General features: G+C 42.6%; 1 protein-coding gene across 1 annotated transcript in view; it reads left to right on the forward strand.

The window, feature by feature from the left end:
• The window catches only part of ENOSF1 (enolase superfamily member 1), a 69060-nt gene extending 46863 nt beyond the window's left edge, over positions 1-22197 (forward strand). Inside the window, exons 9-16 of the mRNA XM_068237229.1 lie at positions 37-71; positions 1305-1392; positions 6770-6904; positions 9293-9334; positions 11561-11690; positions 15176-15275; positions 15593-15674; positions 21753-22197. Coding sequence (XP_068093330.1) covers positions 37-71; positions 1305-1392; positions 6770-6904; positions 9293-9334; positions 11561-11690; positions 15176-15275; positions 15593-15674; positions 21753-21857 — 717 coding nt within the window. The 3' untranslated portion in view covers positions 21858-22197. The remainder of the gene's footprint in view (positions 1-36; positions 72-1304; positions 1393-6769; positions 6905-9292; positions 9335-11560; positions 11691-15175; positions 15276-15592; positions 15675-21752) is intronic.
• Positions 22198-22618: the final 421 nt, after the last annotated feature.

Raw genomic sequence — 22618 nt, forward strand, 5'->3', positions numbered from 1 at the left:
TTTTTTTTTTTTTCCTATCAACCTCTTGTGTTCCAGCTGTGTACAGAAGCGATAAAGGAAGGCTGGACAAGGTAAGTTTACCCCACACACACACAATAGTTGAAGCACATTTCAGACTAATTTTGCAGCTTGAAAGTGGACTAATGAAATGCATGTTCACTGCATCTATTTAGTTTTTTTTTTTTTTTTTTTTTTTTTTAAGAGTAAAGTCTATCAACTTAGAATTATAAGCACTTTATTCAACATCCCTGGATCTTACTAGTGAGATTCACTTTTTTTTGAGAACCGCTAAAGAAATAAGTGGATTAAACACAATATAAAGGGAGCCAATCCTAACAGGTGAATAGCACCTATAGCAGGAATATTGGAATTTTAGAATTCTTGAAGAGCTGGGACAGATCGGAATCATCCAATGTAGGGTACCTATAGTTCCGTAACCGTTCTTCGATGTCCCTTTTGGAGCTGTTGCTGAGTACATTTCGACAGCAAGGTCTTATTGCTGCATCCATAAAAATCAAACACCAAGATGCATGTATCTATAAAGATGGACATTCTCTCCATCTCAAACCTCCAAAGATTCTCTCTATCAGCTTAATGTCATTCAGCTGTACAGGCACCAGAATTGCCTAGCATTGATTATCTGATCTTTTCCTGTAATCCATAAAAAAAATAAAGGGTTTGATGTACTATGCGTGGGGAATATTGCTCTGCGCAAGCAGTGGATGGAAATATTACGGCCGACCGCATCCTGCATATCCTTTGCAACGCAGAGTGCAGATTGTGACATCACTTCCAGTGGAGAGACTTGGCATCCTCAGTCAGATCCAGTACACCCGCGTGAGTGGTGTTTGTGCACTCAGCATGGAACGTATGCCCGCGGAGGACTTCATGTAACAGCTGGAGGTATTTTCCTTATACCCACGCTGTTTGCTGGTACTGCTTTTACACAATCAATACAGCGGCTGGTTTTCAGGGACATTTTATCCTCCAGCCATCAAGCGCCAGGTCCTCCTAGTGTTTATTTTGACTCTGAACTGTTGGGGTTTGAGGACTGACCCTGAGACTTCTGACCTAGGCTTCTTTTTTTCTTCTCCAGTATGCCCACTGCTTTCTTTTATATTTTCATTACTGTAGTAACTATGGCATTCATTGTAATGTGGGACGCGCTAATAGTGTAACCCGCGCTACACTGGTGGTGGTAGTAACGGTAATATTGTACAGCAAGATTACCGACACTTGTATAAAAGAACAAATTAATTCTACCTGAAACTGTAACCATATGTTCTTATGAATTTCATTTTCAGATTTAAAGTGAAAGTTGGGGCAGATTTAATAGATGATTACAGAAGGTGCAAATTAATCAGAAACCTGATTGGATCTGAGAGAACACTGGTGAGCAAACCCTATTGTATTCATATATAATCCTTGCTTGTTATGCTTACCCCTTTTCAACATCAGAAAGATGCCTGTCCTGCCTAATCTGTAAAATAATGCCAAATTTTGAGGAGAGCTTCAGCATTAAAGGGTCACTACAGCGAAAAGTAAGCAGTTAAAATCTGACAGAACATCAGGTTTTGGACTAGTCCATCTCCTCACGTGGGATTCTCTGGGTTTTCTTTTTTCAAATGCATATCTTGAATGGTAGTTCAACTGCCAAAATGGTAAGATACCAGCCAGCTTCCCTACTCACGTGCATGCGATCTTGTCAGGCAGGGAACATGCTTGTCCTTCAATTTTCTGTACACAGTGTGTTTCTATGCAAGAAAAGAGTGCATTCATATTTTTTTTTTTCACAACAGCTAATGTAATTGATAGAGGAAACTGACAAAATGTGCAGAATCATTCAGAAATATATTTTTTTTTTTTTTTCTGCATGTGAAACTCATTTAGTGTAAACTAGCCCATTGATTAACACGAGTTGACTGTTTTCTGCACAGAAAAACTGAGCAGTGTTCCCTGCCTTACTTAGCAATTGCTGTTCAGAAAATGCTTTTGAAGAAAAGAAAAAAAAGTTGTGCAGATCTGAGATGGGTTGGCTATTATTACAGGCTGGTCAGTTTCTCAAGGCTGGTCTGTGAAGCTGAACATCAAGGAATAGTCTGCACCTGCTCCAAGTGTTGCAGTCATTATTCACAAAGAATAATACCAATGTTTCAAGTTCTTGTTAGTCAGTTTTTTTTATCAAGGTAATGTGCTGTCAGGCCAGGGCTGTGGAGTCTGAGTCGAGTCGTGGAGTCGGGCAATTTTGGGTGCCTGGAGTCGGGAAAAAAATGCACCGACTCCGACTCCTAATGAATTTGTAACTGTAATTAAAATAGAAAATATGATAAAATGTTATATTTCTCAGATAATGGTTATTAAAAATAATGTATATATACAGTGTATATATATATATATATATATACAGTAATAGCTGTGCTTAGTCTACAAAAATGAAATAAACCAATCAAAATTAGTTACTTGTGCTGCTTCAATAAAGCAGTCCCCGTATTTTTAAAGTCAGATATACATATCTGATTGTGACTGTATATATGATGTGTACACAGGAATCTCTTATATATACTAAATAACATCTATACTGTAAGTATAAAGCCTGATGTGTAGCTGTGTCACTAATAGAGATGGTCAACGAGATGGAAATAATTCTGCATTGATGCTGATTTATGCAAATGTATGCACTCCCTTTGCTGATGAAATCAAATAATTTGATATGTTATTAAAATTTGGTTTGGTGACTACAAATTAAAGGGAAACTGAGACGGATGAAAAGTAAAGTTTTATACATACCTGGGGCTTCCTCCAGCCCCCTTCATGCTAATCAGTCCCTCACTGTCTTCCACCACCCGGATCTTCTGCTATGAGTCCTGGTAATTCAGCCAGTCAGCGCTGTCCGGCCGCATGCCGTTCCCACAGCCAGGAACATTCTGCACCTGCGCAATAGTGCTGCACAGGTGTAGTATGCTCCTGGCGGCGGAGTGTGTGAATGCGCACTACGCCTGACTGGCTCAAGTACCTGGACTCATAGCAGAAGATCCAGGTGGTGGAGGAGGACAACGAGGGACTGATTATCCTGAAGGCGGCTGGAGGAAGCCCCAGGTATGTATAAAACTTTAATTTCATCTGTCTCAGGTTTACTTTGTTACACAGTAGTACTATACTCTACATATGCACTCCCCACAGAGCTGCAGGGAATCCACTGAGAATGCTGTGCACATTGAACACAGAGGTGTTGTCTGTTTACAATCTCCTCATTCCCCTGCAGAGTACCTGCACATCATTCTTACATGTACCCACACTTACACTGCCTAGGGCCTGATAGATGTTCTTTGTTCCGGTTTTTACCTTTTACAAGTACTCTTACCAAGGACTAGTTTTAGTCTAAAGGGAATAAATATAGTAGTCTACATATCCTTCTCACTTCAGTTGTCTTGTAAAATTCCTAAGCGTTGGCAGTTAAGAGACGAATTTCACGTTACATACTTTTAATCAACAAAATTGTAATATGCAAATTAGAGGAGGTGGAGTCGGAGTCGGTGGAATCCTAAACTGAGGAGTTGGAGTCGGTGGATTTTTGGACCGACTCCACAGCCCTGTGTCAGGCCTTCTTGTTCCTAAATTGAACTGGCGCAAGGGACACGGTGAAACCACCTCAAGAGCATTGTGACCTTAGACACTGCTCTACGGTGGTTTTACCTTGTTCCTGATGGTTCTTTATCATGATCACATTATCCTATCCTCCTTTGAGGTAATCCCGAGTCAAGCTCTGGGGCAGAAATCTGCAGTTCATAGTGGTAGTGTCGTGCCTGAGTGAGTTATACAGTGGGATGCGAAAAGTTTGGGCAACCTTGTTAATCGCCATGATTTTCCTGTATAAACTGTTGGTTGTTATGATAAAAAGTCAGTTAACCTATTTTGGTTCCTGGATGTAGAAACTACGTCCAGGAACCATGCGCGCTGCTGCGCACCCCCGCGGCCGATCGCGCGCGTGTACGCGCACTCCCGGCCGCGGATTCGGTAGCCAGGGAATCAATGTATCGGGCTATGGTGCCCGATCACTGATTCCTCTCCCCCGCTGAAAAAGCGACAGCTTCTCTCGGAAGCTGCGCCTTTTCTGGCCGTTCCCTCCCCGATGCGCCACTCTAAGCGTGTGTTACGCTTAGAGTGACGTCATGTAAACAAACTCATGGCCGCCACCTTGTGGCCAAAAAGTAATACTACAACTGAAAATAAAAATAAATTAAAATGAACAAACATTTACATTATAAATCTATTGTTTACCCCCCACCCTCCCAAAACTACCCAAATAAAATGTTTACTATAAAAAAAAAAACATTACGATAAAAAAAAAAATGTAAATATTTACCTAAGGGTCTAAACTTTTTAAATATCAATGTAAAGATGAAATATTTCTATATTTTTTTTTTTTTTTTTTTTATTTTAAACTTGTTAATAGTGATAGATGCAAAATGGAAAAAAAATGCACCTTTATTTCCAAATAAAATATTGTCGCCATACATTGTGATAGGGACATAATTTTAACGGTGTAATAACCGGGACATATGGGCAAATACAATACGTGAGTTTTAATTATGGAGGCATGTATTATTTTAAAACTATATAATGGCTGAAAACTGAGAAGATTTTTTTTTCCATTTTTTTCTTATTCTTCCTGTTAAAATGCGTTTACAGTAAAGTTGCTCTAAGCAAAATGTACCCCCCAAAGAAAGCCTAATTGGTGGCGGAAAAAACAAGATATAGATCAGTTCCTTGTGATAAGTAGTGATAAAGTTATAGGCTAATGAATGGGAGGTGAACATTTCTCACGTGAAAACCACGGAACCTGAATGGGTTAAATATATCTAGGAGACACAGTGATATTTGAGAAGTGAAATGGAAGTTTATTGGATTTACAGAAAGTGTGCAATAATTGTTTAAATAAAATTAGGCAGGTGCATAAATTTGGGCACTGTTGTCATTTTATTGATTCCAAAACCTTTACACTAATTATTGGAACTCAGATTGGCTTGGTAAGCTCAGTGACCCCTGACCTACATACACAGGTGAATCTAGTTATGAGAGAGTATTTAAGGGGGTCAATTGTAAGTTTCCCTCCTAACTTTCTCTGAAGAGTAGCAACATGGGGGTCTCAAAACAACTCTCAATTGACCTGAAGACCAAGATTGTTCACCATGATGGTTTAGGGGACGTATACAGGAAACTTCACTAAATAAAACATCACGAGGAGTTTGCTGATCACAAAATTTGTATTCAATAAGCACGCACATTGCATTGCTATACCCTCAAACCTCCCGTGAAATTGCACATACCCCAATTATTGATCACCCCCCTTTTACCCCAAACCCCAGTCAGGAATGTTGTTTGCCTGCAGGACTTATTTGCATGTACCAGCGCTGGTTTTTAAATCTCCTTACAGGATTCATACAGGAAAATCATGACGATTAAGTCAGACGAAGGTTGCCCAAACTTTCGCATCCCACTGTCTGCAATAGCTGTTGCAGATCTTTCTTTTTTTTTTTTTTGTGGGGGGGGGGATAAATTTGCATGGCTTTTAGACCCTAAATCTTGAAATGATCAACGCAAGGGAGGGACCCAATGTGGTCTCAATAATTGGTGGTATTCTGTGTGAAGTAATAAAGACTGTTTAACACTTGGAGGTGTCTGACTTGCACTTGTTGTTGAGCCATAGGAGCCAGCAATGTTTCTCTCCCCTGCAGCACGCTCAATGTAATTTCCTAGGTAGCAGTGGCTTCTCCTTACTATTACGCGCTACTGCCAGTACGTGCAGGCGCGTCATAGTAAGGAGACGCCACTGCTACCTAGGAGATGACACTGGGCGTGCTGCAGGGGAGAGAAGCGATCAGCAATGGCACGCAGTGAGTCTGATGTGTAACACTCCATTCGCAATTTGCAGAGAGGGAGAGGGAGAACCTTTTTTTTTATAGTGCTCCGCATAGGGGCACATCTGACTATGGGTGCACTCCTGACTATAGGGGCTAATTGGGACGCATCTGACCATCTATAGGGGCTAATGAGGGCATATCTGACTATAAGGTCTGATTGGGGGGGGGGGGGGGGGGCACATTTTAAGAAAAAAAAGGGGGTGTTGCTTTTGTTAAGGGGTGTGGTTTAGGGTGCCAAAGCTTATGTGCCTATAGGCTCCTGAGCTGTAAATCTGGCCCTGATCCACTCCGGCTGTGTGGGATCACTCTTGATATACACTGGTCTGTGAAGTTGGGCACAGCATATCTTAAGGTGGCCACTAATGGTCCAATTTTCTAGCGAAAAATCGTTCGAGCGATCAGAAATTCTGATCGGACGAAAAATCGTTCACTACACCATTAACTAACCAATCATTGCTTCCTATCTATCACGACCACCAAGAAAATCCAAATTTTCGTTCGACAAATTCATTTGGGCGACATTTTTTTTTTCACTCGTTCATAATCGATTGTGTCCACCAATGGAGATTATTTACAACCAATCCGATCAGAATTTCTGATCGCTCGTAGGATTTTTCGCTAGAAATTGGACCGTTAGTGGCCAGCTTTACAGTAGCTTGGTGCAGTCAAGCTATGATCAATGGTATCAAACTTTTTTTAGTATTTTACCTGTGAACTATAGCCTGTAGGCAATGTGGTAATTAGAAATACTGTACATTTAAATTCCTGCTATTTAGTTTTTGGTCTATAAAAATCTATTACATAAAATTTTCTGTTTTTTATTTATTCAATGTTGTATCTTTCTTTAGCTGCTTGACGCCAACCAGAGATGGGAAATCGATGAAGCCATTTCTTGGGTGAAAGAGTTGGCTGAATTTAAACCCTTATGGATTGAAGAGCCAACATCCCCAGATGACATACTTGGCCATGCAGCTATTTCCAAGGTGTGTATATAATTTTTTTTAAACCACTTTTGTTAAGGTGTGGCGTTTGTTTTTATCAATTTGGCATTTCCGGATGTAAAGTACGGTATTCTATCAAACTATGAAGCGTTGCCTTGGCTGTCATGCTTACTAAAAAGCAGTGATATTTAGGGCTTGGTCACACTACAAGAGCTTTTTTTAAAGAATACCCAAAGTGACATGTGACCTGAGCTAGACATGTGTATGTGCAGTGCCAAGCACACAAATAACCAAGCTGTGTTCCTTTTTTTCTTTCTCTGCCTGAAAGAGTTAAATATCAGGTATGTAAGTGGCTGACTCAGTCCTGACGGGAAGTGACTACAGTGAGACCCTCACTGATAAGAAATTCCCCTTTTTATCTCTGTTGCTCTCAGAAGCCATTTTCTGCTAGGAAAGTGTTATATAGTTGGAATTTCTTATCAGTGAGGGTATCCCTTCGGTATCCCTGCACAGTCCGCTCCGGCCCACGTGGCAGTGATTGACAGCGCCGCTTGCGCAGTACAGAGCGACCTGGAGGTCGCTCTGACGTCGTCGCCGGGGACCGGGATGGACCTGCGGCGAACTGCTGCGGGCAGAGCTGCAGCGAGGGACGTCCTGGGAGCTTGGAGCTGGAGGAAGCCCCCGGTAAGTACCACTTATTTTAGCCTTTTTTCCCCTGATAACAACTTTAAGCGCTAGGGTTTTTAAAATCTCTTGCTAATGCAATGCCATGGGGGATTTTTACAAAATCTCATTGCTCCAGTGTGAACACTCATAGTATAACCTTAGCAATAGCTTTTAAAATCACAAAGCCCTCAGAAAAGCTCTTGTAGAATGAACAAGCCCTTAGTATGCATTCAGAGCAGGGACAAGGTCCTCCAGCACCCAAAGCTGAGACACCAAAGTGCGCCAGTCCATCCCTCCCACCCCAGCCATCACACACTGATTGCTATTAGACTAAGAGGGCCACAGGGCCCACAACCTCCCCAATACCTTAATATCTAGTTATCTGGCTTGCCGTCACTGCTATGTATACTTTTCTTATTGCTTTCTGCTTCATACACAATTAGGAATGACAGCTGAATGAATTTTGCTCCCCCTCCTACACTGCGCCCTGAGGCTGGAGCCTCTTCAGCCTATGCCTCGGCCCGGCCCTGTATGCATTCAATTTGAGTGCCTCCTTTTTATTACCTTAGTCTTCTTTTTAGTCTCCTTTTTCTAAGATGCTGTATCTCTTTGCAACTCTGATTTTGATTGAAAAAGATATACTTTTCAGAAGACTTGACTAGACTTCAATGACAAATTATACTGTACAGATCATGGAGCTACAAGTTTTTCTGCAACACTGGCATTCAGGCTTTTGTTTTTCTTTTTTTGTTACATATTGCAGCTCTTTAGCTAAATGGAGTACTAGGAGTACTATAACAGCAGGAACCACTAGAAATAACACAAAACCACAAACCACTTTTTTTGTTTTGTGCCAGTTTCTGGCCAGCCCACCTTGTTTGCATTGGTTCCACCCATGAGGCCAGGACATTGATGCTGTGCCCCTCCAGCCAAAAAATACAGTGCTAGACACCCCCCTGCCCATGAAGTTGCACAGCACTGAGTTAGATGAATCTAACAAGCTTTACTATAAAGACACTAGTAGGATATATTACTGAGTAGCAGTACCCCTCCCAACTTAAGCATCCACAGGATGGTTAACCTCTCAGAGGATTTTTCACGCCAGGGAAGTGCGGTATTTTTAACCCACCCCACCGCCATGCAATGAAAGTCTAGGGAGACTTTCATATTGTGATATGATGCAACGGAAGTGACGTTTTAGCCGCATCCCTGATGCAGGTCAAGAACTGTTACCGCGCGGCTTCTGCGTTGAGTTGCAGCGATCTGCCATGGCCCGGAAGTCGTTAGTCTATTGCGACAATTGGATTTATAAAAAAATTAAACTGCATGCATGCGTAGAAACTTATTTAACAATACACTTCCGCATCCCCGAAGCAGGAAATGACTGTTAAGTGCGTTTTTTTTCCTTAGCCCTCGCCCCCGCCTTTTTTTTTTTTTTTTTTTTTTATAGGCCGTCTGAATTGGACAACAATAGTCAGTGGTAAAATGTACGTGTGCCCAAAGCTAAATTGAGTCAGCTCAGCATAACCTTGTCAGTTATAGTTACATCATGTGACAAATTGTGCTGGCCCTATGCTGATTCCTCCACCTCACCAACTTCCATAATACTTCGGAATAGGCTTACTGCCAATGAGTTCTGAAATCCAATCAATAACTGTTACCATGTTACCAAATATTTGTAAGATCCTTGCTTTGAATTTGCAAGCCTGGTAAACCTCTTAATCAAAATAAAATGCATCTTTCGTGGTGGTCTTTTTTCATTAGGCTTTAGAACCTCTGGGGATCGGAGTTGCCACAGGAGAACAAGTAAGTTTGGTTTGTTAGTTTTTTCTGTTTGTTTGTTTTTTTTTTTCTTCTTAAATTCCACCCCCACCTTACAATTCCCCAAAAGGCCATGTAGCAGCTGCAGTTCTACTGCCATGTGTGGTGTCCATAGAATAGATGGGCTCCCAAGGCAGAAAATAGCACAGCGGCTGTTCTGTGGTTTCTGCCTTTAAAAGTAGACTTGTCAGGGTTTTATTTTTTTTATTTTTTTTCCCCTTATCCACTACTTGTATAAGAACTGTTCACCTGGTAGTATTGAATTCTGTGAAAACCTACTACTTCTGGGGTCTCCAGTCCTTGAGTCAGATACCTGTCACACCGTGACATATTAGTCTGTGTAGATGCCCCCTCAGCATGGCCTAGAGCAGAGTTCCCCAACCCTGTCCTCAAGGCCCATCAACAGTATACGGTTTGCAGAAAACCACAAACATGCACAGGTGGGGTAATTAGTGTCTCAGCAGAGCTGATTAACTACCTCTGTGGATTTTAACAAAACATGCACTGTTGGTTGGCCTTGAGGACTGGGTTGGGAAACTCTGGCCTAGAGCAGATCTGAAGGCAGAATTTCACAAAACACTGAAATTCTTTACTTCTGTCATCTTAGCCTTACAAGGGTGACCTGTGCCAACTCTATAGGGAGGCTTTTTGTTCGCAGCTAAGAAAACTAGCATTTAGTCTACGCTCTACAGCCTCACGTCAACTTCATTTAAAAATAAATTCAACAAATCAAGACTGAATTTTCTGGTTCACAATTAGAGATGCCATATCAGGTGCAATATAACAGCAAAACTAATAAGATTTTTTTTTTTTTTTTTAAATTACATGCAGGTGAATACAGGACAGTACCAGCACTACTAAACGCATAACTGCAGACAAAATGCCACCAAAACCAGTATGGCTGCCCAAACGTAACTTGTTAGTTCAATGTGTATCAATAATATATAGTAAGTAGATAGATGTATTCATATTCATTATCATAGTATATATGTATATATCCCTGAGTGGGGAAAAGGGATAGTATATCTCAGAATATTGTAGAAAGACCAATATGATCAATAATAGTGTTGCAATGAGTAATACAGAGCATGATATATGTGGTGCGCACACTAATCGGGCAGGTTCTGCCTGTTACCTTGGTGCCGCAAGCTGAGTTTTCTCAGCTTTAGGCCTTCCGAGTTCCAGCTACTTTCTGTAGTGACGCTGTGCGCGCTGAGGTAGCGCACCGCGTCAACTGAGAGGAGGGGTGGCACTTCCAGCAGCCGGACCAATGAAGGGGGGCAGAATATGGGCGTGTATTTTACACAGTCCAAGCATAGCACGGAGGTGTGAAACAATTGTTGGATCATCCGTGGGCTATCTGTGTGTGGGTCATCAGACTGGTGAAGTATTGCATGTTCTATGTTAACTGTATTGCTGCTACTAGAATTCTTTTATCACAAGTGGATTAAATCCACTTGCCACATCATCGGTGCACATGTGGTGTTTTCCTGATGTGCAATAAGAGCATGTATGGTAAGCATCATGAGAATTAATCCTTACTGAATACATTGCATATTTCTGCATCCATGGATCAAGTAACAGTTCAGTCCTTTGTATGGTAGCAAACTGGCAATCCACTGGTTAAGGTATGACCGGTCATCCAAAAGTTCTGTAAAGTTTGTAAAGCTGCGTCATCACTGAGCATGAGGTCTATACTATATATTATTGATACAAATTTAATTCATCTATTAATAAATTTGTTTGGGCTGCACATACTTGTTTTGGTGGTGTTTTCGTCTAACAATATGACCGCAACCTACACTGGAGATTGGGAGAGGGGTAGTCCTTTTTCAATGGCTTGTCATTTATCCAAGTTTCACAGCCACATTCTAGAAGCTTCTTTTTTTTTTTTTTTTATAAAGTTTTGTCTAATCTATTAAAATGATCCGGGTTTCACATTGGCCTCATAGTTTTGCACTTCAGCAAGGGGTACAAAGCAGTGGTGGCATCCCAAGTTATTGATCAATATGGAGTGGTGCACCCTGGTAACATGATCACCCAATAGACTGCCCACCGGGAAATCTATTTCCAGAGTAGAGCATGCAGTGGATGTAGTTTTAGGCATAACCTTTTTAAAATTAATCCTTTATTAAAATTTTTGTTTGGTTTCTTTTTTCCCCTGAAAGACATTAACTTTTTAAGCTTTTATATATTTTCTTGTTAACCTAGTGCCATAACCGAGTGATGTTTAAGCAGTTCCTACAAGCCCGCGCTCTCCAGTATCTTCAGATAGACAGCTGCAGATTGGGAAGTGTCAATGAAAACCTCTCTGTTCTGCTTATGGCAAAGAAATTTAATAGTAAGACTGAGTCCTTTGCACAATCTTTAAATTATTCAAGATTTGTTTTTGTTATGTATCTAGTGTAGACAAGCAGGTCGCTCAGGGCACCTCAAAAAAAAGTGTGTGTGTGTGTGTATATATTATATGCTGCGAAGAACCGCCATAAAGCTCTGGCTCTAAAATGGTGTGGAGCTCCACCCTTGGGGGGGGGGCTCTCTCTGGCTACCTATGCCTGTGGCCTCAAGTGTGGTTCTATCATTCATAATCCTGTACATGGAGACAGACCAGGCACTGTCACTTTAACTGCTTTATTGTCTTTTAGCCATGCAAACAAGGTATCGCCATATACATGATACATCAATTTTGCCATACAGTGTTGTATTCTCAAACCTGGAATAATGATGGTGCTGGGGCTACGGGTGACCGGGGAAGATGGACGGCACAACAGCCATTTCATGCCTAATCTGCTCTTGCTCACGTGCGTGTCCTGTGTAAGACTACTTCTCTTACACAGGACACGCACGTGAGCAAGCGCCGATTAGGCATGAAATGGCTGTTGTGCCATCCATCTTCCCCGGTCACCCTGGCAAAATTGATGTACCATATATATGGCGATGCCTTGTTTGCATGGCTAAAAGACAATAAAGCAGTTAAAGTGACAGTGCCTGGTCTGTCTCCATGTACAGGATTTCCTTTGAATGTTTTTCACGTCATAATTTCCGGTTGCACGTCACCAAGCTTGCCAGAAAGGCCTCCATACAGGTGCTCAATTGGGGTGTGATTAATTGTAATTTGCCCAGGCATAGACTGGTCCCCTTTTTCCCTCAGAAGACGAACTCCTGAGTGCCGAGTGGTATTTCATCCTACAGAGTACTTGACTATCATTCTGAATGTTCTGATTTACAGTTTGCCCCTCTATGGATTGATTATACTAGTAGTCCTCATTGCAAGCCATTTTTTTTTTCAAGCCCTTTCAGTACAGCTCATGGTGATGTGGAAAGCCTAGTGGATGACAACCAATGCCTTTGGGTTTTTCTAGTTGCAAATGTAAAATCGGAGCTATTACAAAAATCCAGGTTTTAGAAAATTGCTTCCCCAACTGACAAATTGCTTAATCTTTGGCACCATTTAACCTTTTTAATACTCATGCAGAATCGGGGCTGGTTGTAGACTTTTTGCTGCCTTAGGCAAACTTGTGAGGATGCCCCCCCCTCCCCAAATTTGGAACGATCGCACAGCACCCAACAATTTACTCTGCTTTATTTAGTGTTCTCACATGACATGCTGCAGCTCAATACAATAACACATTGGCTGGCTGTGACAAACAAAATGCTCACTCTCAGCCACTCCATTCTTCCTCAGTCAGGACTCAGGAACCGCCTCTTCCCTTCTGCTGTGCAAGTCAAATGAAACACTGCTGCTCTCCTGCCTCACTCACTGTCAGACTTCTCACACAGCACAACAAGCTGCTTTTCCCCAATGATGACATCTTCACCTCGCTCTCCTCTCTTCTCCTCCTACTCTGACTGCATGCTATTAGTGTAAACACAGCACAAACATGCTTCCCCTGATATCTATGCGCCTGATGCTAATGTTTTACCTTGCTTCATGAGAGAACCTGCCCTGTGCGGAATCTAGACTATAAGTCCGCTTCAGTAATCTACACAACACAATATAGATTATCTGAGGTATCCGATTCAATGCATAGATTTTACTTTGCTTTAAAGTGTATTATTATATAAAAAAAAAAAGAGGAAGGGTTCGCACTTGATATCTGCAGTAAAGCATGTTTTTCCACATCTGTTTAAAAAAAAAAAATGCACAGAAAAATGTAAACCTTTTTAAAGTGTACCAGAGCCAGCGATATGTAAAGATTTGATACTTACTCTGGGCTTCCTCCAGGCCCATAAGTACGTGTGAGTCCCTCGCTGTCCTCCAGCGGTCTGCCGTTAAGCTGTGATCAGCCCTGGCAACAGGCTGTCGTGTCAGTCAGGGTTTTCTGCACATGCGTGGGAGGTCCGCGCATGCGCAGAAGCTCACGATTGGCATGACTGAGCCTGTTACTGGATCTGATCGCTCCTAGGAGTGTGCAAGGGATTAAAAAGGGCCAAAAAACTGAATAAATCACAAATGCCATCTGTTTTAAGAAGGAAAACTGTTATGCAGAATGACTGCTATAACGTGCGGAACTTGGGCGCAACGTAGCCCTGGCTTGTTCTGGGACAGTGACTTAAAGTGTGCCTGAAGTGAAAGAAGGGAGGGGGGAAATTTTAATTCTAACGTAATAGAGGGAAGCCTCTGGATAGTCCAAAGGCTTCCCTGATGTTCTAACCCCCTTCCACTCCTGTGCTGGGACCCTTGAAAATTCTGACATTAATGGCCACGCTCCCCTCTGCCCCTGTGCTGTGTGGCTGCACTTCTACACAAAGTATGCCACACATCTGCGCAGCAGTGCTGCCATGCTTGTGCACGCAGTGGAGCTTGGCCGTGAAGAGGGTGACTGTGAGCAATGGATGGGCAGATGAGGAATGGGGAAGCCTCCAAAGCAATTCTGAAGTGAGGAAAAAAATTAGATGCCACTGTAGAGGGAAGCATTAGAGGCAGAGCACCAGCTCAGCGGTCAGGAAACTGGCATTGTTAGAGCATGAATGGCTTTATGGTTTTCCGATCTCAAAGGGTGCACGTTCAATGCTTAAAGCGGACCCAAACCAAAAATTTTTGTAATTCAAAATATTTAGTTGCACCACTCTGACTCATACAGAAGATAAATGAACACTCCTTCAAGCCTATGAGCATTTCATTGCATGCTTTTCACCCTTCTCTTTTCATAACTAGGGTAATACAGGTGGCAGCCATTAGCAATTCTGCCTTTGCTGGACACCATCTACTCCACCAGTTTGCCGGATTCTGTCCCAGCAACATGAAAGGAAGGGAGGGGTTCCTCCAATAAATGTAAAATATTTTATATTTGTCATCATGCAGCTGAAAAAAGGCTGCTATTTATTACTATAATTTAGAAACTAGATTTTATTTCTGAAATCTTGTATTTTTAATTTGGGTCCACTTTAAAAGAACTGAGAAACTGTCCAGAATACCAGTGCCCTGATATTGCAGCAATGGAATTTTTTGCTTCGACATGGAATGTGGCCAAACTAAGATCTCGGCTCTTGTATTACAATTCTTATTTACCTTGTGTGAGAAATACTGGGTTGCTTCATTTCTCACCTTTTGCTAGTAGAGATCTATTGCAGAAAGAGAAAATCTTATCCAATAATGCTGGGAATACAGAGTGAGATTTTTCAGCAGATTTACTATCCAATGTTTTCTCATAGAAGTGAATGGAAATTGATAAGAAAAAACAATCGAAAATAAGATCGGACCTGTTGGAAATTATCTGCCAAAATATCTCATGGTGTATTCCCAGCATAAGAATAGTCTGTATTGCTCAACACGAGCATTTCCATGTCTTAAAGGTTGTTTTTTTTGTTGTTGTTTTTATTCAGTCCCTGTTTGCCCTCACGCTGGTGGTGTTGGCCTTTGTGAACTTGTTCAGCATTTAATTATATTTGATTACATTTCGGTGTCGGGAAGCCTAGAAAACAGGTTGGTGACTTCATGCATTTCAATTTAAATGAGTGTATTTTTGTTCTTTGAAATCTATTGAAAGTAAATGGTGTTCTAGCTTGAGCTATGGAGTGCTTGTGCAAAATACAAAGCCAGAGGCTCAATGTGTATATATCATGTGATCGGGTTGTATTGTTCGTGTTTGAAAGCTGCCACTGCTGCTTAATTTCTTGGCTCATGCTGCTTGTTTTTTTTGTTTTTAGTTATGAGCTTGCCATGGGTGGATAACTACTAAACAGGAGTTGTCTATATCCTTGTTCTGGCTCATGCAAATGACTTAATTTGTCTGATTTCAGGATGTGTGAATATGTGGATCATCTTCATGAACACTTCAAGTACCCTGTGGTTATCCAGAATGCTGCTTATATGCCACCAAAGGTACACATAAATAAACACAAACCTCCCTAGCAATTATTGCTTTAAAGCTGCAGCCTTTCCCACCCTGTTCCCCATCCCTTTGTGGCCACATCGTTTACCTCATTTATGTAGAGGAATTTCTTCACACCTCATCTGTAGCACCTTCTACAGGCACCCTTGATGTGAATATCAATCTTAAAGGACAACTGAAGTGAGAAGAATATGGAGGCTGCCATATATTTTAATTTTTTTTTAATCAATACTAGTTGCCTGGCAGCCCTGCTGATCTAATTGGCTGCAAAAATGTGTAAATAACACCAGAAACAAGCATGCAGCTAATCTTGTCAGATCTGACAATGTCAGAAATGCCTGATCTGCTGCATGCTTGTTCAAGGGCTAGGGCTAAACGTATTATGCTACGTACACACATGCGACAACGATCGTTCGTTGAGAACGACAAACGAACTTTTAATTGATGAAGGAACAACCTAAGTAAAGTTAGTTTTAAAATGTGTGTAACGATCTGATCGTTAGAACGAACGTTACATCACGTAAAGCAACTATTGCGCTTGCGCATAAAAATGAGAAGTTTCATGGAGAAATAGCGAAATGCGCATGTCAAGCCTAGTACGAACAACCGTTTCCAACGATGTACTACTTTTGCAAACGATCGTCGTTGGTAAAAATCAGCCAAGCTAGATCGTTCGTTTTTTTAACGATCTAGCTCGTCCGTCGTTAGACTTAATGATCGTTGGTTGCGTTTTTTTTTTTGTTTTTTTTTTTAAACAATAGTCGTTTGAAACGATCGGAACGATCGCTTCAAACTACTATAGTCGCATGTGTGTACGCACCTTTAGAGGCAGAAGATCAGCAGGACAGCCAGGCAACAGGTCTTGCTTAATCACTTGAGGACCGGGCTATTTTGGCTGATCTGTTCTGTGTGGGCTCTCCAGCCCACAGCACAGATCAGGAACCAAGCAGGGCCGACCAGACTTCTCCAACCCCCCCCCCCCCCCCCATTTTTTTTCCCCCACTAGGGGATGACCTGCAGGGGGGGGAGGGGGTCTGATCGCCGCCACTCTGTGTGGCCTAGCGGGGGGGGGGTCCTCAAAGCCCCCTTCTGCAGCGATTTTTCCGCCTCCCTCTGTTTCCCTCCCCTCCTTCCCCTGGGCGTTGCCGATCTCCTTTACGGCACAGCAGCACCTTATGATGTAAAAAGCGTGGATTTCTTCCCCGCGTGTTTACATTTCGCCAGCGAGCCGCGAACGGAGGCTCGCAGGCTGTTCACGGAGACACCCTCCGTGAACTGACATGGAACGGCCGCTTGTACGAGCGGCCGGTTCCATGTAAAACCACTTATGACCTGCCGACGCCTATCGGCGTTAGGCGGTCGTTAAAGATGATAAATATTGCAACCTCCATATTCTTCCCACTTCATTTGTCCTTTAAGTAAATTTAACCAAATTTACAGGAGGATAAAGCCAAGTAGACACCTGAGATAAGTCTTTGGAAAATGAAAGCTCACAGACCAATTTTACCACCCTCCATGCAGTATGAAAGCCATACCTACACAGTCTATTCTATTAAGCTGAGTAAACCCATCAGTTAAAAATCTTTGCAAACTGTCTATAGGTTTGTCAGGGAGGTTTGAAAGACTGATCTTTCTAAAGATGCTGTACACACGTAAAAGATCTGTATTTGCAAAAGATCACTTCCTGCAAAATGCATTCATAGGCCCAGTGCACACCAAAACCACTAGCAGATCCGCAATATGCTTGCGGTTTTGAGAGCTGATTTCAGAGCGATTCTAGGTATGTTTAGAGAGGTTTTCTAAACCTACCTAGCGGTTTTGGGTGCGTTTTTTGTGTAGCAGATTGTTACAGTAAAAGCTGTTACTGAACAGCTTCTGTAACAAAAAACGCATGGCAAACCGCTCTGAAGTAGCGTTTTTCAGAGCGGTTTGCGGTTTTCCTATACTTTGAGGACGAAACGCTTCAGAAAACCGCAAACGTGCAGCACGAGGCACGTTTGCAGCTGGGCAAAAAACGCAAATCGCCGGTGTGCACCATCCCATTGCAATAAATTAACCAAGCGTTTTTTACAGGCGGATGCGGCCGGCGGATCGCTCCGAAAACCGCTCGGTGTGCACTAGGCCATAGTCTATATCTAGAGATCTCTTACACACCTTAATTAACTGACATTCATCTGCAGATCAGATGCATCCTGGTCTGATCCAGATTACCTACAGATGAATGTCTGTTAAACAAGGTGTGAATCTTCAGATATTGTGGACTATGAATACATTTTGCAGGAACTTATCTTTTGCAGATACAGATCTTTTGCAGGTGTACAGCATCTTTAGAAAGCTTAGGCTTTCAAACCTCTCTGACAAACCTATTTGCAAACTGAGGAATTTGTCAGACTTTTATCTGATGGGGTACTCGACATAATAGAATAGACTGTGTAGGTATGCCCTCATCAGCGGCGTAGAAATCGCTATAGCAACCATAGCGTTGCTATAGGGCCCACGGCAGCCCTACGTCACAGGGGGCCCGCCGCCCTCAGCTAAGAGGACCTTTTTTTTTTTTTTTTTTTTTTTTTTTTTTTTTTTAATTATAATGCTGCCAGCGCTCCGGCCCGGGCCCCCTCCTCCTATTATGAGCGGCGCGGGAGAGCGGCATATAGAGCAGGCTCCGGCGGGAGGTCCAACAGGCTCAGACGCTAGAGGTGGAGCTGCCCCGGGCTATGGTGTCTCCTCTGTATGCTGCTCGCATTCGAGCAGCATACAGAGGAGACACCGTAGCCCGGCGGCAGCTGGACCTCTAGCGCCTGATTACCCCGCCGGAGCCTGCTCTATATATGCCGCTCTCCTGCACCGCTCATAATAGGAGGGGGGGCCCCCGAGGTGAGGGAGGGGGCCCTACCCCACTAAGCCACCCGTCTGCCCACTCATCACCCACCTACCTGGCTGCCTAACTGCCTACCTGGCTACCTATATGCCTACCCTGCCCACCCGTCTACCTATCTGCCTACCCTGTGGGGAAATCTGCTGACAATCTGGTTGCAATTTGTGGGGAAATCTGCCACCAATCTGGCTGCATATTGTAGGGAAATCTGCCGACAATCTGGGTGCATTTTGTGGGGAAATCTGCCGACAATCTGGGTGCATTTTGGTGGGGAAATCTGCCGACAATCTGGGTGCGTTTTGGTGGGGAAATCTGCCGCCAATCTGGGTGCGTTTTGGTGGGGAAATCTGCCGCCAATCTGGGTGCGTTTTGGTGGGGAAATCTGCCGCCAATCTGGGTGCGTTTTGGTGGGGAAATCTGCCACCAATCTGGGTGCGTTTTGGTGGGGAAATCTGCCGCCAATCTGGGTGCGTTTTGGTGGGGAAATCTGCCGCCAATCTGGGTGCATTTGGTGGGGAAATCTGCCGCCAATCTGGGTGCATTTGGTGGGGAAATCTGCCGCCAATCTGGGTGCATTTGGTGGGGAAATCTGCTGCCAATCTGGGTGCATTTGGTGGGGAAATCTGCTGCCAATCTGGGTGCATTTTGTGGGGAAATCTGCCGCCAATCTGGGTGCATTTTGTGGGGAAATCTGCCGCCAATCTGGGTGCATTTGGTGGGGAAATCTGCTGCCAATCTGGGTGCATTTTGTGGGGAAATCAGATTTCTCCACAAAATGTTTGAGTGGGAGATCCGTGGGGTTGGAAGGTCGTGGGGGGCCCAGTCATTTCTAGCTACGCCCCTGGCTCTCATACTGCATGGAGAGTGGTAAAATTGGTCTGATCTTTAATTTTACCAAATACTTTTATCTCATGTGTGTATTTGGCTTAATACTCAAGGTCTGGCTTACCCAGATGAGTTTTCTTGCTGTTCCGTGGTCGTTTAGGCAACCCAAAGTTTGAACCATTAGTCACCAGTTTAGAATTACAGTACATATAATTTCGATCAGCAACCTTGCAGCGTTCTTATCGCTGGATAAGGAGTTTCTAAAGGTCTTTGTTGGTGGGGGTTTTTTTTTTTAAATATTTAAAGCATGTGCAAAGACCATAATCTGGACACTATGCAATTAACTTTTTTTCTTCTGAGTTTTCTCCTAGGACTTTTTTTCATTTTCCATTATAACTTCCCATAATTTTACAATTTTGAAAAAGTGAACCAGTGCTATCAGAATTATTTCGAGTATTTTCTTGCTTGTTGGTGGTTTAGAGGCATTTTGACAAGTTTAAAAAACATCACCTTCCCCTGGGCGTTGCCGATCAAATGAGGTCTGCTGCTTATGTGTTTTGTTTTTTTTTGTTTTGTTTTTTTTTTATTTAAATATGAAAAGAAATTTGACCAAGAGTGCTGCAACATTTGCATGCAGTTGTACAGTAATTGGCCACATCTCATGATTATGTGCTAAACAGATGACTGAACAAGAATAGCAAGAAGTTATCAGGATGATACCATTTTATTGGCTGTTAACAGGATATAAGCCAGACGAAGGCTGCGAGGCCGAAAGCTTGCTTATTTTTATTCATTTTTAGTTAGCCAATAAATGGTATCATCCTGATATAAAACTTCTTGCTTTTACTGATGGCTAACACGGTACAATACCCTACTGAACAAGAATAGTAAGTGGAACTCTTAAAAAGGACTTTTGGTTAAAGTGCAAAGCAGAAACTAGAATCTCTACCAGTCTTTTTTGTCTCGCTTACCAAAACTTCAGAATACCAAGCAGCTCAGGGTAACCCAAAACCACTAGGAAAGTATAGGACTAAGAGACCGAAAAGCCCTACCCCCATACTAAAAAGCCATGTTTGGTGTAATTTGCCTTCTTAAAACAGAAGGTATTTGCAATAATTCAGCTTTAAAGAGTTTAAGATAAATTGCAGGTGAAAAGTATTTAAATTTGGCTTCAAAGGAACCCAGAGCAGTAATTAAAGAGCATGCGCATTTTTCTACCTCTGAATCGCGCATGCGCAGTACTGTCACACTGGCCAGCGCGATGACGCTAAGCGGGTGCCAAGGCTTCAAAATCAGGAAGTGTCAGCCCAACAACCGGGTGTCGCCGGCAACAGAGCCGCCAGGGGGACCCGCAGAAGAGCCAGGAGGACAGCGAGGGACCTCACGGCCTACGGTGGGCTGGAGGAAGCCCCAGGTAAGTGAAAATTTTAATTACTGCTCACGGTCCCTTTAAGCAATATCAGCAGTGCTGAAAAACTGCATTCCCGCGGCAAAATGAGGTAATTATACCCCCAAATCCCGGGGCAAGATTCCACAACTTTCCAGGTCGTGGATTTTGATGCTCGGGGAGGTTGATATAGTAGTAATCAGGCAAAAAAAAGTTTTGCTTACCTGGGGCTTCTACCAGCCCCATGCAGCCATCCTGTGCCCTCCTAGTCGCTCACTGCTGCTCCAGTCCCCTGCCGCCAGCTAGTTTCGTTTTTGTCGACCTCGGGGTCGGTGGGCCGCATTGTGTACATTTTTACGCATTCCTGCTAGTGCAGGAACATTAACGCATACACTTTTTCGCGTTTGCGGTGCACCGCTAATAAATGTTAGCATTGCAACACGAAAATGTATTAGTGTTGCAACGCTAACGTGAAAAAAATGTATGCGTTAATGTTCCTGCACTAGCGGGAATGCGTAAAAATGTACGCAATGCGACCTGCCAACCCTGAGGTCGACAAACTAAACTAGCTGGCGGTGGGGAACTGGAGCAGCAGTGAGTGACTACGAGGGCACAGCATGGCTGCATGGGAGCCTTAAGTAAATGAATTTTTTTTTTTTTTTTTTTTATACACAAAAGGAACCTCACATATATTGGACAAAAGAACAAAAGCTGCCTAAAAACATGACCGTTTAATTCTATTCAGAATACATTTTTGGCTAGACATGCACTTAAATGTCATGTAATTAGGATGTCCACTGACATGCAAATCATTTTGAGTTGATGCAGGATTGTGCAAATTCTGAATGCAAAGTTATGCAGCTTGAAATAGACCAATTAAATTCCACATTGGCATTCAGTATTTGCATAATACTGCATGAGCTCAGAACGATTTGCATGTCATTTGACCATCACTAGTGACCATCCCCATCTTTCTTTCAGGATCCTGGCTACTCCACAGAAATGATTGTGGAATCTGTGTTACAGCACCAGTACCCAGATGGAGAAGTGTGGCAGAAGCTAGCTCTGGAGAAGGAGGAACTATAGTACATTTACAATACAGTATTAATATGCATTAGGATAAACCTAAAAGAGAAAATTTAAACCGTAATCATGAAGTGATCAGAATCAACATGTGATTTAAAAGAAGAAAAAAAAAACTTTCCTAGAAATGCTTTAACTTGCATTCTTAAATTAAAATGGTATTACTATGCCAGTGTTTTGCAATGTACAGCTTTGGAGGTAGCCATGTCTGCTGCTCCTTCCGATTGGATGGCCACCCTGACAAACTAGCAGTTTTGCTATCTTTTACTGTTGAAATCTCTGCACTACGTTATCCATGCTTGAGTTAAAGCAAACCTGAAAATAAACTTATCTGAAGGATAAATGTATCTAAGGTCTTAATTCCCTCCAAAGACTATGAACTTCTAGTCCAGTGATGGCTAACCTTGGCACTCCAGCTGTGGTGGAACTACAAGTCCCATGAGGCATTGCAATACTCTGACAGCTGTAAGCATAACTCAGGGAGGCAGAGGCATGATGGGATTTGTAGTTTTGTCAGCTGGAGTGCCAAGGTTGGCCATCCCTGTTCTAGTCCCTCTAGGTCCTGCTTTGAAAGAAACTGTTATTTTTGTACCTGAATGTTTAACTCCTTCATTGAGAGAGGGGAAAAAAATTAGCACAGCCTATTTGTAAGTGCAAATGGCACTATACATACTGTACATGGTTTATCTCTTGTCGCATCTGTTCAGGTAACCATTTAAAATGGCATGATTTTTTTTTTGTTTTTGTTTTTTTTTTATTTTGCC

Source organism: Hyperolius riggenbachi, chromosome 5 (genome assembly GCF_040937935.1).
Source record: "Hyperolius riggenbachi isolate aHypRig1 chromosome 5, aHypRig1.pri, whole genome shotgun sequence".
In the NCBI taxonomy this organism is placed as follows: Eukaryota; Metazoa; Chordata; class Amphibia; order Anura; family Hyperoliidae; genus Hyperolius; species Hyperolius riggenbachi.